Consider the following 18,502-nt stretch of genomic DNA (forward strand, 5'->3'; position numbering starts at 1 on the left):
CACAGACACTGTTTATTAGATTAGTATCAGAAACACTTTAATTTTACAGTGCTTTTTTTTTGTCACTGGCTCAAGTGGAAGTGGATGTCACGCTACTGTCTAAGAAAACCACAAATACACCCTGTACAGTCACAGAGACAGTGAGTGTGTGTACGATAACTAACTGAACATTTTTAATTATTATTATCTGAGGAGTTTGTGAGTCTGAATGTAGAATGGAGATGGTCCTCATCTTCACCTTCTGCCTGATTCTAGGTAAGTACAAACACTTCCAAATCCTCATCAGTCTCAGTGTTCAGTATCAGTGTCACATTAAAGCTTTGCACTGATGGACATTTAGCACAGAACTTTTATAGAGAGGTTCCAGTGTTTAAAGTAGTGAAGTTCTCAGGGGTGCTGAGAGCTCCTGGTTATCTTCAGAAGCACACAGAGGAGCTTCCACTTCACTTACTGCATGAGGAAACCTACATGTTCAAGTCACCTACACATGGGAACATTATCTCTACTTATTTTCAGTGTAAAATTGACTTTGAAGAGTTTGTGTATCTGTATAGGAGCTGAACAACAGTCCTTAACTACAAGTTATGTGTTTAAAGATCAGGACTAATGCTTTATCAGTGCAGTCGGCCTGCAGTCTCATCTCTCTTCTTCCTGTTGTTCAACACAGAATGTGAGTTTAGTGTTTTCTATCGAGTCTAGCCGAGAGCAGATAGTCCTGTTGTAGGACGTGTAGGATTTAGATTATTAGTCTCTGAGTGTTTGTTATTTAAAATCCCTGTATTGGTTTCTCCTACTGTATGTGTATCTGTTGTACCTGTCTCTTCTCTTACACGTGTCACAATGTTTACACTTTAATATTCCTGGATACTGAGCTTCATTTTGGTCTTATATGTTACACCATGGTCCTGGATCATATTTCATTCCACTGTATATTATTCTCCAGCTGGTACTGATGCTGTAACTACAGTAACTGGATACAGAGGACGATCAGTTCAGATTAAATGTCCCTACACATCTGGATATGAAAAGAACAACAAGTATCTCTGCAGAGGTGAATGTCCATCTGTGGGGAATAGAGACGTTCCTGTTCAGTCTGGATCTCCTGCTAAAGACTCCAGATTCTCTCTGTATGACGACACAACAGCCAGAGTCTTCACCGTCAACATCACTGATCTGAGACCAGAGGATGGAGGAACTTACTGGTGTGGGATAGAGCGGGCAGTAAGTGATATTTACACAGAGGTTTTATTGCTGGTTAAAACAGGTGAGTGTTACACAGAGGAGAGTAAAATAATCTTACATTAATTTATTAATCATGAACATATTGTCAATGAGCTTTTGTAATGTCATACAATAACTTATACTTTTTAGATTACGCTTTACATTTACATCTGACAATCTACACAGCTGATATTCACCAACATCTGTTAGCTACATAAGGCATTAGCTTAGCCACAGAGAGCTAAAGTGTTTGTGCTGAATAACATTATGGATAGCAGTGTCAAGCTAACTAAAAACCAAACCAAATATATATATATTGGGTAATTTATGAACATCTGTAAGCTACATAACGCATTAGCTTAGCCACCATGAGCTAACATGTTAATGCTAAGCTACATAAGGCAGTATGTTTGCAGGATTAGCAATGTTATCTTAATGCTAGTAAAATGCTGGTAAAAAAAAACAATGAAAATTTGTATAATAATAGTTGTATATGATCAAAATGAAGATTATAAAAGACTTAATAACTTTCTCATAATAACAGTTGGATGGATTCTACTCCTCGCCTGGAGCAAATCACTCTTTCAAACACACATGTTTTCTGTCAGTTTGAGAGCACAGAGAGCAGATAGTTCTGTTGTAGGACGTGTAGGATTTAGATTATTTGTCTCTGAGTGTTTGTTATTTAAAATCCCTGTATTGGTTTCTCCTACTGTATGTGTATCTGTTGTACCTGTCTCTTCTCTTACACGTGTCACAATGTTTACACTTTAATATTCCTGGATACTGAGCTTCATTTTGGTCTTATATGTTACACCATGGTCCTGGATCATATTTCATTCCACTGTATATTATTCTCCAGCTGGTACTGATGCTGTAACTACAGTAAGTGGATACAGAGGACGATCAGTTCAGATTAAATGTAACTACACATCTGAATATGAGAAGAACAACAAGTATCTCTGCAGAGGTGAATGTTCCACCTGGGACCTTAAAGACGTTCCTGTTCAGTCTGGATCTCCTAATAAAGACTCCAGATTCACTCTGTATGACGACACAACAGCCAAAGTCTTCACCGTCACCATCACTGATCTGAGACCAGAGGATGCAGGAACTTACTGGTGTGTGATAGAGCGGGCAGGGAAGGATATTTACAAAGAGATTCTACTGCTGGTTAAAACAGGTGAGTGTTACACAGAGGAGAGTAAAATAATCTTACATTAATTTATTAATCATGAACATATTGTCATTGAGCTTTTGTAATGTCATACAACGACTTATACTGTTTGCATTACGATTTACATTTACATCTGAAAATCTACACAGCTGATATTCAATATAAAATATATAAGTGACATTAAAAGAGAATATTTCACATAAACCAGTAAAAGCTGGTGAAAAAATGAGAAAAAATTAAATAATAGTTTAATATGATCAGAAGGAGGATCATAAGAGACTTAATAACTTTCTCATGGTAACAGTTTACTGGATTCTCCTCCTCAGCTGGAGCAAATCACTATTTAAAACACACCTGTTCTCTGTCAGTGTTGTTCTGAGGAAAAGATAAACTCCTCCCACTTTCCAGAACATTCTGTACAGCACGTGCCATCTTACACACACGCAGGGAACTCACTGGGTCTGTGTGTGTGTGTGTGTGTATGTGTGTGTGTGTTGGGGGCGTGGCCTTGTGAGTAGATTACCCAGACTGTTACCCTGTGAGTACATTGTGGGCGTGTCCTGTCTCAGGTCATTATTAGATAATAAAGTGAGACTGAACAAAGCAAATACAGAAAGAGAAGACGGATCTGTTTCTCCTTTAAACTGAGAATATTTATTTTTTTTATTTTGGTTAATTATGAATAAATTCATTTTTTTTTATTTAAGTTGCTTTATTTAAAAGTAGACGCTTTAATCTTTCTATAGTTATATTTCTCATGTCTGTGTGTCTGCAGTATTCTCTGAGTTTCAGTTTATTTTAGTGACGTGTTACAGAAAGATAATGACGGAGACTGAGACGGCTGAAAGCGAACCCTGATTATTTTCTTTATTTTATGACAGCACAGTGTTTTGAGTGTACAGAAATAAAAGTAGAGCCTTTACAGAGTCACATTTCACAGAATTTTCAGTTCATTTTATGTTTTTCAGAAAAAAATGCCATTTGTTGCTTACAGTGCCGCAGAGCCCTAAGTGTTTAAGTACCATGTCCAATGTACTTTAGAAAAGACTTTGTTTATCAAGTTTGTGAACTCAGGGATAAATACGGATCATTAATTTTAAATTTAGATAATTTGAGTCTGTTTATTTTATCTTTCAGATAATCTCACCAGCAGTACTGTCTCACACACCACACACACTATATACACTACACACACAACACACTACAGACACTCCACTTCAACACACTTTATGATTACATCACTGCATGCTGAGAACACACACTCAACAACAGGTATGAACTTCTTTTTTCGTCCTCGTCATCAAATTTCTCTGGTATCAATCATCATATCTTGTATTTTAATTTCAGCTAATCCACTAAGTGATTCTAACCACCCAAACTCCGCCCCCTCCTCTCATGTATATGTAATATCATGTGTTTTTGAGCCTTTACTTCTATTTATTTATATAAGAAACAATACACAGATCAAACAGTAACATGAAAAATGGCCACATTTGGTAGATGTAAATGATTTAAGCATTGGGCTATGCTCTACCTTTTTTCATTTTTAAATAAAGATAAAGAATATATTTTCTCACACACACACACACACACACTATATATACACACACACATATATATATATATATATATATATATATATATATATATATATTGTTGCTCAGGATTTCTGGCCTGGTGTTCAGTCTGCTTGAGGAAGTAACTGTGGTCTGTCTGAGCAGCAGGTCTGGTTTCTACATTTCTGGTCTAAGATCTCCGGGTTGAAAACAGTTTGATTAAACCACATCAACAGTCTAAAGGCCACAACACACACACACACACACACACACACACACACACACACACACATACACACACACACATACATGTTGTAAATAAAAAAACTGTTTGGTTAAAATTGGAATCTAAATAATCAGAATAATGTTTCTCTTGCAGGATTTCCAACATCCACTCTCATCATTACTGTGTCTGTGGTTCTGGTGCTGATTCTCTTTGCTCTTATATTGACTGTCACACTACAGAGAAAGAAGAAGACTGGAGGTACCGCAAACACACACATGCATGTATAGTTTCGGTCACACAACCAGTTTTTTTTACTTTATGGCTGTTTGATTTGGCCAGCGCCTGTGCAATTAGGACTAGCACTTAATGTCAAATTAGATAAATGATTGGGGAACATTGTGTCATTTGGGAGAAAAAAAAGAAATGCCACGGCTTGGTGTGGAGAATTGTGGTTTCAGTTGGTCTAAAAACCATCAATGTTTCTAGTGTAAAAAAGAGTTTTTCCAGACCTGAACCTACGGAAATAAAATCCTAAATCCAGATTAGTGACAGTGGTTGAGGGATTATAAAAACACTATACAAACATTTTTATTGGATTATGTAAGTTCTGAAAAAATCTTCTCATTGTAGGCTAAAAATGTTTTCACAAAGTCCTATGAAACAAACTCATATTTGGGTTATTTCATAACTTGTACAGTAGATAGTCAACCAGAATGCCCAATAACACCGTGCTCACCATCGCTGCAAAATGACAGCCGAACAGCGGCCAAAATAAATCAGTCACATTTTAAAGTCATTCATGAAATGATAGCCACATGGTGCAAGGGGACATTTTATAAAACATCTGCAGTTGCGTTTTTTTACATTTTATTTTAAGTAGGGCTCAAGACAAAAGGAAGTCATAATATGTTGTATCGAAGAAATACTACAGTGATAATTTCCACATCCGAGTACTTTATACAATAAACATGAAAAATCTGAACCAGGGGTCCGTTCTTTATACGTCGCTTGACACATCCGAGATGAGTTGACACATCTAAGATAAGATCATCATGCTAATTACGATCTGGCTCTGAAGTTGCTTCTTCAAACACACCTGTTGTTGATGTTTAGTATAACTGGATTGAGTTGTCTAGGATTATTGCGCGCTCGTGCGTTGGTTTAAAAGGCGATATGCATCGACAGTAGAAACACTGATCACAAGCCCTTTGATTGGTTGACGAAATGGAAAAAGAGCGGCTCAACTTTTTTTTGTAACACGTGTTGTTATGCACTGAAATGCCCCCCTGCCATGGATTGCCCCCCCCTACATAATCGCTATCAAATATTATATTAGAGCATAAATTCATAGGTTAATGGTTTACAAATTAAAAATTAAATGAGACAAAAAATAAAACAAGCTATATGAAAATAAATATATTGTATATGAAAAAAATAGAAATATTAATTTTTTTTTAAATACATGTATACTTTTATATCGTTTATTTTAATAAAAATAGTTTCGTCCAATTTTTATTATAAAAAATATACATTTTTATTATATATAAATATTTATTTGCATATTCATGACAAACCCCTGAAAAATAAATGTGTTACAAAATAAACATTATACAAGAATTTGTATTAGTAGTCTTGACGGCTGTCTCGTGGCTAACCTTTATTATAATAGTAATATCATAGTTAATAATAATAAACCTGTGAATTTATATTCTAATATAATATTTGATAGCGATTATGTGGGGGGGGGGACCTTGGCAGGGGGGCATATATATATATATATATATATATATATATATATGCAAGATACTTTTTCTTTTCCCACGTCAGTCAGTCCACCTCAGTCGTGCTCTTTAACCAATCAGATGTAACCTCGCAATTTCAACCAATTATAACCCGGCAGGAGCCTAAATCCTGTTTACATGAAATAAACCTGCTTCCGAGCAGGTTCAAGCTTATGGACATGTTGCTATGACAACAAATGCGAGATGCGCATCGAAGAACGAAACAATCCAAGATCAGGACAAATCCACATCAATTAAATCCAGCTTACTGAGTTAGCGATGTACGAAGAACGGACCCCAGAGCTATTAACATTTACTGTACAATAATAGGTAAAAAAAAAAAAAACATAGGTTAAATGTTTTTTAGATAGACAAGCTGATCAAGTTCACTAGCTGACAATTTTATTTGTACAAATAATAAACATATCGCCTCCCTCTGTAAGGGTTAACCCCTAGAGGGCGCCAAAACGCTCTAAGTTTGTTTCGTTTTTCGTTATGTTTGTTTGTAGTTTTGTTTTAGTTGGACTTCAAGTCCCAGACTGCACCTCGGTCAGGTGACGTAGTCATTCAACTGAACCGAGGGAAGTAATTAAGTTTAGTATAAATAGCCTGACTGAACTTCAGTCAGCCGTCTAGCTTTTGTTGTTGTTGTTGTTCGTATTTTGATTTATGTCGGTGTGGTTTTACTTGCTTCAAAACGTGCTCGAAAAGGTAAAGCTTTATTTTGTGTTTTGTGCATTAAGCTTCAATAAAAGCCTAGAGTAAACCGGCTGCTCGTCTCCTGCAGTTATGCCACAACCACACACACACCGGCGACGTGACACCCTCTGTTTGTATCTGTTTACTGTTATTTAAAAAAATTATTTAAATACATCAAACTTTAAATATAGAAATAACTGGAAAAACAGACTTTCAGAATAAAACAATAAAACATTAGAATAACAAAAAAAAATAAAATGTCTTAAATTTGTGTAAATGTTTTTTAGGATTTTGTAATATTCATGCAGTATAATTAGAGTCTCTCTATTCGCTATTCATTCTTGGTTGTTGTTGTTTTAGTGTTACTGTGTGTGCTTTACAATGTCAGACAACATTTTAATGCAAATGATTCACCCTTTCCCACTTTAAGCTAACTCAAGTCAGCTCCTGGGACGAGGATTACTTTTAACCCTCTATGTGGTTTAAGGCCTTTTTAAAGACCTGCAGGGCTCAGACCTCTTCTTAAATTTGTGTAAATTTCAAATCGTTAGCAAATTTCACTTATTTACATGGAGCACAAAATGGAATAACATAATGTGGCTGATGTAAATATGTTAATTTTATGTGCGTCTTTTAAAATTATGTCAACAAAAATAAAATTGTTAAAATATAGTTGTAAACAACAATCAGCGGGCCCAAGCACCCTGCGCCATCGACACTTGGGCACACCACCCAATCTGTTTGTCTTTTGATCATGTTAAGACCTACACAAAGCCAGCACCACTAGGGTGCACTGCACAACCTGCACACATTATAATGTAATAGGGCTTATGTCAGTTTAAATATTTGTTATGTCAATTGTGGGTGTGGGTGTGTGTGTATGTGTGTGTGTGTGTGAGAGAGAGTAAAATATGTGTGTGTGTACATTTGTAATGTAAGTGTTAACATTTGTAATGTGTGTGATGTTCGAGTGTGTTTATGCCTGTGTACGTGTGTCTTGTGTGTGTGAAAGAGAGAGAGACGCGAGTGTGTGTGTGTGTGTGTGATATGAGTGCGTTCGTGTGTGAGTGTTAACATTTGTCATGCGACATGTGTGAAATAGGTCGCAGATGCCGGAAAAAAAGAATAACACTATGATGGTTTTTAATGTGATGTCACTGATCATTAAAGTTATAAATCACTTTTCAGCGTAAGTTTAAGACATTATCACGGCTGACCCGTTTGAGATATCAAAAATCACTCTACAATTTTGCATTCTCAATGTCTTTAGATCGCATCGTCTGGTGAGAATCTTATCAATTCCTTAGGAGGAGTATATTAAAATCCACCGGGTGCGTTTTGTCAAATGACACAAAATAACTGACTTAGTTGAGCCCATGACATGCAGTATGAAAGTTGTTCGGCTTCATAAGCTCTAAATGTGTTCCAGGTTTCGCGTGCATACGTCCAAGTGTGTATGAGCTTACATTACATCTTACATTTAGGCATTTGGCAGACGCTCTTATCCAGAGCGACTTACATTTTTATCTCATTACACATCTGAACAGTTGAGGATTAAGGGCCGCACTCAAGGGCCCAACAGAGGCAACTTGGTGGTTGTGGGGTTTGAACCTGGGATCTTCTGAACTGTAGTCCAATGCCTTAACCACTGAGCTACCCCTGACCTATGCACCAGAATCTTGTGTAGGGGCCCCTGAGGGCCACATGCCACGCCCAGGGCTCAAACTCTCCTAATGACAGCAGATTCCAACCTGTCTGCCAATTGTCATGAGTTTTTCAGCATGTTAAGACCCCCCCCCCAAAAAAAAAAACAATGGCTAAAAAAATAATTGTCAGAAAAACAGTGCTTGGGTCTATATGGAAGCTTGGATTACGAGCATAATTTCTTTCATGAAGTGGGCTCGTATTTCAAAACACACGTAAATTAAAGTGAATTTTCCCATTAAAAAATACACATGCCTTTCAATGAACAAAGAGGCATACAACGTGGACACTATTTTAAGCCATCTTTAAAGTGTGCCAGTAGGGCAAAACGCATATACAGTACATACATTTACTCAGTATGTTTTATTCCTATGCGTATGATATTTGATTATTCTGCATAACTTAAAGGGTGTAATCATCATTTAGAAAACCCCTATTTAAGATAAAGGAAGGAATGAGTGGGTAAGATATACAGATGTTACTCATGCGGTATTCTGGTTTTACCGTCACGCCTCACGGTGGCGGCATTTGGGTTTGTGCGCTTGCTGGCTTCTACTGCTGAGTGGCGCTATATAACTATAGACTGACGCCTCGGGCATCAGTTCATTCTCTCAAGAATTAATGAGCCGCGCGCTGTTAGAGCTGCACGTAGTAGCGGATAAAATCAAGTGAAACGTTGTAGTTAAACGAATTCATAATCACAGTATTAAAATTACAGTACAAATGTAGAAATTAAATTAAATCTTATTAGGATTGAATTTAAGCAAAGTAAACATTAACACAGTGAGCCTTTAGATTTTATCATGTGTAATTAGAAAAGCTATGCATGTATGTTTTTCGTCATCTTATATTTTGTGTTCTTTAAATTTGTAGTAGATTTATTAACTGAAATAAATGAAGATAAATTACCATAAAAATTAAAACATTGTCAGGTCGTGGTACTGCGTCAGCAGATGTCGATGTGTTTTTGTGTTATTATAAGAATTAAATGCAGTAGGCTGTTATGATCATCATAATGTTCTTTCATAAATAATAAAAACATTTTAACAAATTACATTTTCACATTCCAGCACCCCTGTTGCGCTCTACCAATGCCGGCAAAAACCTTATAAAATACAAGTGAAACATTAAACGAATTCATCATCACAGTACTAAAATTACAGTACAAATTTAGAACTTAAATATAGGGGTTTCTTAGTTCCATCAAATTTAAGCAAATGTTATGTTTAAGTAAATGTTAACACAGTAAGCCTTTATATCTTATCATGTGTAACACTCGCGTAGCCAGAAAACTCTGTGTGTATCAGAAAATGTGGGTGAGTCACAGGTGTTGTCAAATTAATGGGCAAAAACTATATAATAAACCTATATGAGCTACATAGCCTTTATAGGCCTTTACTTTTATTTAAGTGCACGCACAATGATGACAAAACGTTAGGATGTTGTAAAATAATGAAAGCGAACAGGGATACAGCGCTCTTCTCTATCGGTTTCTGTGAACTTGAACGCGTCAGAAAATAAACAGAAACTCCGTGTAGACTCGCCTCACAGACGTGAAAAATATATACTTCTATCTGTCTGCTTTTATATAAACTAATGGAAAAATCAGCTTATGTAATTCGTATGAAACGTGGATTAGTACAGCGCATCCACTTACAGCCGAAACGAAAAGACATCAACTTATCAATGACTTATTAAAATGGCCAGTCAGTTTCCTTGCTGTTTTCCCCGACGCATTCATAATCATTAGTCTAGTTCTGCCGGTGCGGTGTTTCTTATTCCCACCCCGTTAAAACGGCGTATTCAGAGGCTCGACCGCGAGAGGTTGTGCGTGCGCGGTCCACTACACAGCTAAAACATATTAGTATATTATGACTGAGATAGGAAGGCAGCTCACATCGGCGTGCGTTTCGCACAGCGGCGCAAAGACAGCGCTTATTTAACACATATAAATGTGTGTTTGTTATATTTCTGGAAAAGAGAAATCTCTTATAAATGATTCATATCGGCGCGTGCGTTCATCTGACATCAAAACTCGGCAAAGTGAAAGAGCACACGCGCGAGTTCACGCAAACATTTTACATTTACTAAAAGATTTATTCACAACCACATTTCGGCCATTCCCACACATGCATTGTGCTATGTTGTTTGTAGACACTTTTACTTTTTTCCCTTCTAATCTCCCCTTTGATCAAAATGCTCCCGATATGAGCCGACACGAGCAGCTTCGCTTCATAAAGAGAGGCGACATGTACTTGCCTAAACACTGCATTTTTTTAAGTGAAAGCGCGCGCGATATGAGCAGCTTTAATTATTGATAATTAAATAATTATTAAATGGTGGACATAAACAGCAAAAAGGACAGAATTATTTTACTTTTTATTATTATTATCATGTTATTGAATGATCATTTGAAACTGAAGCGCTCCGTGTAGATTCATGCCACGAGTCATTTTATTATACAAAGATTATTACGTTGTGCTCGGGCCACTAAGCGTCTGTGGATTCCAAAATTGACATTTTTATCGTTTTTTAATCACTGGGATGGTAGAGATAGAAAGTTTCCTTATCATAACTTGCGTTGTATTGTTTTTAATCACTCGATACACAACCATCTGAAATAAAGCGGCTCACATCGGCGTGCGTTTCTCACAGCAACACAAAGACAGTGCTTATTTAACATGTATAAATGTGTGTTTGTTATATTTCACTAAAAGGCTTATACACAACCACATTTCAGCCATTCACTCACATGCATTGTGCTGTGTTGTTGTTACACACTTTCACTTTTCATCTCCACTTTGATCAAAATGCTCCCGATATGAGCCGACACAAACAGCTTCGAAAAATCAGATTATTCATCTATCCTAAAGAGAGGCAACATATACTTGCTGATTAAACACTGCATTTTTTTAAAGTGAAAGCGCGCAATGTGAGCAGCTTTAATTATTAATAATTAAATAATTATTCAATGCTGGACATAAACAGCTAAAATCAAGATGATTATTATTCTTTAGATTATTATTATCATGTTCTTTTGCTGTTTGTGTTCAGTGTTAAATGATTATTTGAAACTGAAGCGCCTCTTGTAGATTCATGCCACGATTCATTTTATCATACAAAGATCATTATGTTGTGCTCGGACCACTGACTCCAAAATTGACATTTTTACCGTTAAAATAAAAATGTTTTTACAAGCCCTTGAGCTGTTGTTTGTGCTATTTTCTTTAATAATAACAATAACAGTAGACAGAGAGAAACATAGAGTCTGTCTAAACAAAATTAATTGCAGCTGTTTGCAAAATGTCCCCTTGCGCCACCTGGCGGTCATTTCACAAACTATTTTGAATTGCGACTGATTTATTTTGGCTGTTGCCGTTTGCCGCGACAGAGTGCATGGCAGTCATAGACATTCCGCGTGAGTAACCACTGTAATACTGTTGGGTATCAATCTAAAGCTGGCTTTATTCAAAGAATGTTGGTGAACATAAAAAGTTGGTAGTCTGAACAGAGCTCATGCAAAATTATATAAAAGGTAATATATACCTTTATAAAAGGTAATTTCAATCGGATAAGCCCATGTGACAGCCGAAACACAGGGACAATATATGCACAAAAGGGGTAACCACGTGAGGCATGCCTAAGCCTGGCAACCACATCCGATTGTTCATTTGTATGTGTGTGTGTGTGTGTGTGTACATTCAAGAAGCATAGTTTCATGTTTCATAGATTAGTCAAATAAATTCTTGTTTCTTTATAAAGAACTGTTGTTTTGGTCATGTATTTTAAAGTCTAGACACAGATCTTAAGTTACCTTGCTCATAATTGCTAAATACTAGATTTTGTGTCATCATTGTTGGCCACGTGATATGCAGAACTGTTAAGATACAGTTAATTGTGTTTAAAGCTGGATGGGTAGTCGTTAAAGTGTACAGTACATTATAAATTTTGATTCAGTTAATCAAATTAACCCGAATCGTTTAAGATTCGATACACCTCTGACCCAGAGCTAAACACTGCATATTAATGGTGAAGAATGCGACAGTCATTATTATGTAAACCTTCCACAGCAATGCCACACACTGGGCCAAAAAATTATTATTATTATTATTATTATTATTATTATTATTATTATTATTATTTTAAATGAAATAACAGATTATTGCTGTAATATAAGCATGTGCACTCAGGTCAACTGTACAAACCTGTAAGTATAAGTTAAAAGTCTTTGTTATAATTTCTGTGCTTCATTTTAAATCCAATGCACTGAGGTTTACAATTAAATGTATAAACATAATCTCTGTGCCAACGCTGAGAGTCTGCACTGTGTATTTACTTAAATTTACCTGTCTCTCTTTTCATCTTTCTTCAGGCTCTGAAACAGTGACACAAGCACACAGAGAGGTACATGATAATGATTTACTACTGGTATCACTTACACACTTTACTTTAATTGTACTACCTCAACTGTAATTGTATTTTTTTTTTTTTACATTTTAGACAAATGAAGATTATGAAAATGACCAAAATGTCCTTCCTGTTGAAGGAAGAGAAAATGTCACTTCATCAGTATCTGTCTACCAGAGTCTGAACCCAGCCACCAACCAATCAGATTCAGTCTACCAGAGTCTGAACCCAGCCACCAACCAATCAGATTCAGTCTACCAGAGTCTGAACCCAGCCACCAACCAATCAGATTCAGTCTACCAGAGTCTGAACCCAGCCACCAACCAATCAGATTCAGTCTACCAGAGTCTGAACCCAGCCACCAACCAATCAGATTCAGTCTACCAGAGTCTGAACAAATCCATCAACCAATCAGATTCAGTCTACCAGAGTCTGAACCCAGCCACCAACCAATTAGATTCAGTCCACCAGAGACTGAACTTAACTAATAACTAATCAGATTCAGTCTACCAGAGTCTAAACCCAGCTACCAACCAATCAGATTTAAGCCCAATCCCAATTCTACCCCTTACCCCTTCCCCTACCCCTCGCCCCTTCCCCTTGTCCCTTAAAACGAAGTGGAAAGGGGAAGGGTTAAAATATTTCCCCTAAGAAATGGGACACCACTACAACACTATTATACGTCATCATACGTATCCGTTCATTTACATGTACACATACAGTATGGCCGTAAGCAAAACAAACACTGCGTTATCAAAAGCTTGGCAAACTGCCGTGCTACTGAACTTTCATATTTGTTTGTAGCATGTAGTAAAGTGTATATGACATAAAAATATATTTTTGTAATATTGCGCAATCGGCGCTATCCGCTAGCAAACTTTAGCGGTTTTTTTGCAAACGTTTTTTTACAAAACATCACCATAAACACAAACACAAGACTAAAATTAATATACATATAATAAAAACTTGTCATAAAAATCCTTATTAATGGCAAAAAATCGTTAAATTTACGGGTCTGCTTGCTCGAGTGAGCGGCCATCTTGAAAATTTCGTTAGCCCTTCGTTTAAAGTGAGGTCCCGAAAAATCTTCGTTTCGAGGGCTATCTGGCCCTTCCCCTTCCCCCTACCCCTCCAACCAAAAGAGAAATGAGACACCCCTACCCCTTCACGTGAACGCGCCAAACGGAGGGGGAGGGCTAAGTGTAGGGGTAAGGGGTAGAATTGGGATTCACCTTTAGTCTACCAGTAGCAGTGTTTATTGTGCCTGCAAAATACATGGTGCCTGGCCTTAAGATTACTTATTTTATTTGTTTTCCTTTTTTTTTTTTTGCATTGCTTCATAGGAAAATAATAATAATAATAAAAGATCTTCAACCTGCAGTCAAAATGTTACAACTTATTATTATTATTATTTAACACCTTGCTTGTAGTTTGTCCAGAAAACATAAACACAAATGCTATATTAATTTCTATTTTATATTTTTTACACCTTTTATTTTTACACTTGGCTTATGAATGTAAAGCTGTTTGAACACCTTCATGACATTTTACAAAATTTAATTACAAACCACACACAGAATGTATAATAAAAACACCCAAAGTACTCGCCCCTCCAACTTAAAAAAGTGTCATTTATGCTTCATATTAATAAATCAATTATTTTTCAAAATTTAATTAAGTAAGACTTTTTTTTTAAGTTACTGTGTGTACTGTACTCATGGCTTATGTAGCCCACAGAGTGGCTCTATCACGTCAATAGAGTATGGAAGATAACTACGAATAATGAGTAGACCAGATTCAGAAGGTTCAAGGTTTGGAAAGGGCCAAGAGTTAAGTGATGCAGTGAGTCAGAAACACAAGAAACAATAGTAAAAAACAACTATTTTTATTTACCAATTAAGTATGTGTTTGTTTAACAAACATCAAAAATGGAATTAAAATTATAATACAATGTTCCCAATAAGAACTCTAGTAATAGGCTACATTAAATACAGTATGTAACTAAAATAAATAAAATAAAAAAGGGTACGCACATAAATAAAATTAAAAAAAAAACCCGAGTCTAATAAAGCCTTAGTGCTCCACTTTGGACCATCATGTGAATTTTAATTCGGTTCATTATTGTGTGTGGACACTATGGAAAGTTTGGATCATTTTAGTGACTCGTTTCTTTAAATCTCGTTCATCAGAATGAACGAATCTTTTTTTTTTATTATTTAGTTCATTTTGTTTTTTTGTTCAGAAATAAATTAAATGTTGTTCTTTTAATAAACAGACACCTAACACATTTACATACACAAAGTTTGTCTATAGTTCCAGTAATGAAAATATTACAATACAGCTAAGGACATATTATAATAAACAGAATAAGCAGCTCACCTCTTATATCTTCTAGTCTGAGTTTTTTGTTATTTTAAATCTACTGCACTGTATACATTTACGCATTTAGCAGACGCTCTTATCCCGAGCGACTTACATTTTTATCTCATTACACATCTGAGCAGTTGAGGGTTAAGGGCCTTGCTCAAGGGCCCAACAGTGGCAACTTGGTGGTTGTGGGGTTTGAACCTGGGATCTTCCGAACCGTAGTCCAATGACTTAACCACTGAGCTACCCAATCTATAGCGTCTATAGGAGTCACGTGACATATGAAAGTCACGTGACTCAAAGGTAACTACTCATCTCTGCTTCCTGTATATAACCTATGGAAGTTTTGCGATGATTTGCGCATGCACGCCCAGGAGAAATTGAACAAATCACTCTCTGAGACACCTTGTTCTTCTGAGTCACGTTAAAGACTCGTTCATAAAAAACGAATCGTTCATGAACGACCCATCACTAGTGGACCCAATCTGTCGCACTTGAAGATCAAGCAACTTGGTCATATTTTATGAGCTAGGGTTAGGGTTATCCATGACATCGAAAAATAATTCACGGAAATCACTTGAAAAGGTATCCTCTGTGCTGTTCGATATTCTGCGTCCAGTCGCAAACTATGGATATGATCAGAATACCAAAAATAAATTCACTAATTAAATTATTACACTGGATTATGGCATCGAATCAACCTAGCACTGGTTGAACTACTGACTACAAAGTAAAATGCAACGCAAGAAGGCATAAAATATAACAAAGTTCAGGTTCAAAACACACACACACTTAACATTCACAATAGTAATACAAGTAATAGTAATAAAAAATTTTTAGTCGTAAATGTACACGACTAAAAAAAATTAATACCACATTTTATCATTAGCACCAGTGGCATCAAGCATGTGGCCTAGCATCAGACAATTATGAAAGCAAAATAGTCTTATCAATAATTCACACAAAAGATCTGATGTACACGTGTGTATCTCAATTCACGTGTGAAACCCAATTCACGTGAATGAAAAAACGATATATTCTTAAAAAAAAACAAAAAAAAAACACATACACAAAATAGATATATTTTTGGCAAAGTTCATTAATAAATCACATAATAACTTACATGTGCATCGTGTTCTTGGTTTGAGTAGGTGAAACCTAATTTCCTTAATTAACTCTAATTGCGCAAAAAGGGGTGTAAAGCTGAGCTACTTGAGTTCTGCTCTCCTGGAGGGCTGTGTGGTGTGAATGGTGCACATGAGGTGTTTTTTTGAATGCAGTATAATTTTTTTTGTGCATGTCAATTGCGTTTCACACATGTGAATTGGGATATGCATGTGTGCATCGTGTCTTTTGTGTGAATTATTATTGAGACTGATTTCTTCCATAGACAATTAGCTTGGCAACTAGCGAGTCTCCAGGCTGCTGTCCACACTGGAGCAACACGAACGAGTACACAAGATAACATGTGAGACACTCACTAAATGGCATCGCATTAAACTCCAGGAACACTCTTGCAAGTCTAGAAAGTTCCAGCGCTGTGCAGGTTCTTTTCACGTCTCAACCAATAGGAAGAGACAACAAACTGCGACAAATCATTTAGTAAATAACCACAGGGGGGATTTTCAAAAACAGCAGATTTCAGGACAAACTACTTCATGGTGCATGGGGGGAAACTTCCATCTTTCACTTTTATAATAAAAAAAACCCATTTTTTTTTTATAAAAAAACTCACCCCACTGCTACACACACACACACACACACACTGTCTTGATCCTTGAGTCCGGTCCAGGGTCAGTCCTAGCACAGCTGTACAGGAGTCATGATTGTGACAGGAGGAATAGACTCGTCACCATGGCATTTGTCCTGAGTCTCGGCTGATCTCCCTGTTTTATAACAATTATATATAAATTACAAAGATTACTGAACTCACAAATTTACACTGTATGAGTGTGTGAAGGTGTTTTTCTTAGAGTAGCGTCATAAACATCTCCAATCCTGTCCTAGTCTTCCTCTTCCTGACTCTGCAGTGTTCATGTGTGATTTATTCCTATTTACACACCTTGTCCTCTAGGGGGCAGTAGGAATTGTCTGTAACAGATATACTCTATATATAAACATTTGTTGCTTAAATTAATTTATTATCAAAAATAATGTAAAATTATGTGTAAAATTAATTACTATTACTATTAAAATAAACCTATGTGTATGGATTTAATTTACAGCCTGCTCAATATTACATTTAAAACTCACACACTCTAAAATCTAACTTCATGCTGTCACTCATTTCCACACCTTTTCCAGCGTCTCGTCTGTGTATTGCCTGCTCCCTGAGCTCCCTCCTACTGTTAATCCATCTCCCTGTGTGCTGTGTCTGTAACCGAGCCCATCACCTCCTGCTCAGTGGATACACACACACACACACACACACACACCACTACACATCATGACATGTAGTTGACCAATAACATTATTATTATTATTATTATTATTATAAAATGTTGCTTTAACAGAATAACGAAAAGAAAAAAGAATCAAAGTGTCATCCAGTCAGGATCACTTTAAAGAGCCGTGATGTTAACGACAGGCACATCACTAGTGACAGTGACAGTAATGAGTCATGTGAAGTAGATGGTGAAACAATTCATGTCACTAACACTACACTTAATCCTTAGGTAGCTGAGCACACACACACATGCACATACACACACACACACACACACACACACACACACACACACATACACACATATGCACACACACACACACACACACCTACACACACACACACACACACACACACACACAGACACTTCCTGAGTGGTTTCTGTCACTGGCTCAAAAGTGGAAGTGGATGAGGCACTTTCTACTAACATCACAGTCACAGAGACAGAGACAGTGAGTGTGTGTACGATAACTAACAGAACATTATTAATTATTATTATCTGAGGAGTTTGTGAGTCTGAATGTAGAATGGAGATGGTCCTCATCTTCACCTTCTGCCTGATTCTAGGTAAGTACAAACACTTCCAAATCCTCATCAGTCTCAGTGTTCAGTATCAGTGTCACATTAAAGCTTTGCACTGATGGACATTTAGCACAGAACTTTTATAGAGAGGTTCCAGTGTTTAAAGTAGTGAAGTTCTCAGGGGTGCTGAGAGCTCCTGGTTATCTTCAGAAGCACACAGAGGAGCTTCCACTTCACTTACTGCATGAGGAAACCTACATGTTCAAGTCACCTACACATGGGAACATTATCTCTACTTATTTTCAGTGTAAAATTGACTTTGAAGAGTTTGTGTATCTGTATACGAGCTGAACAACAGTCCTTAACTACAGGTTATGTGTTTAAAGATCAGGACTA

The 18,502-nt window shown here is 36.6% G+C and overlaps 1 protein-coding gene across 1 annotated transcript; it reads left to right on the forward strand.

Moving 5' to 3' along the window:
- Window positions 1-221: 221 nt before the first annotated feature.
- On the forward strand, window positions 222-3,567 carry LOC128506973 (CMRF35-like molecule 7; the record flags this gene model as incomplete). Its single annotated transcript, XM_053477590.1, has 4 exons — window positions 222-255; window positions 944-1,264; window positions 2,084-2,404; window positions 3,536-3,567. Coding segments are annotated over exons 1-4 (708 nt in total), but the record flags the coding sequence as incomplete, so codon positions are not given.
- Window positions 3,568-18,502: the final 14,935 nt, after the last annotated feature.

Source organism: Clarias gariepinus, chromosome 18 (genome assembly GCF_024256425.1).
Source record: "Clarias gariepinus isolate MV-2021 ecotype Netherlands chromosome 18, CGAR_prim_01v2, whole genome shotgun sequence".
NCBI lineage: Eukaryota > Metazoa > Chordata > Actinopteri > Siluriformes > Clariidae > Clarias > Clarias gariepinus.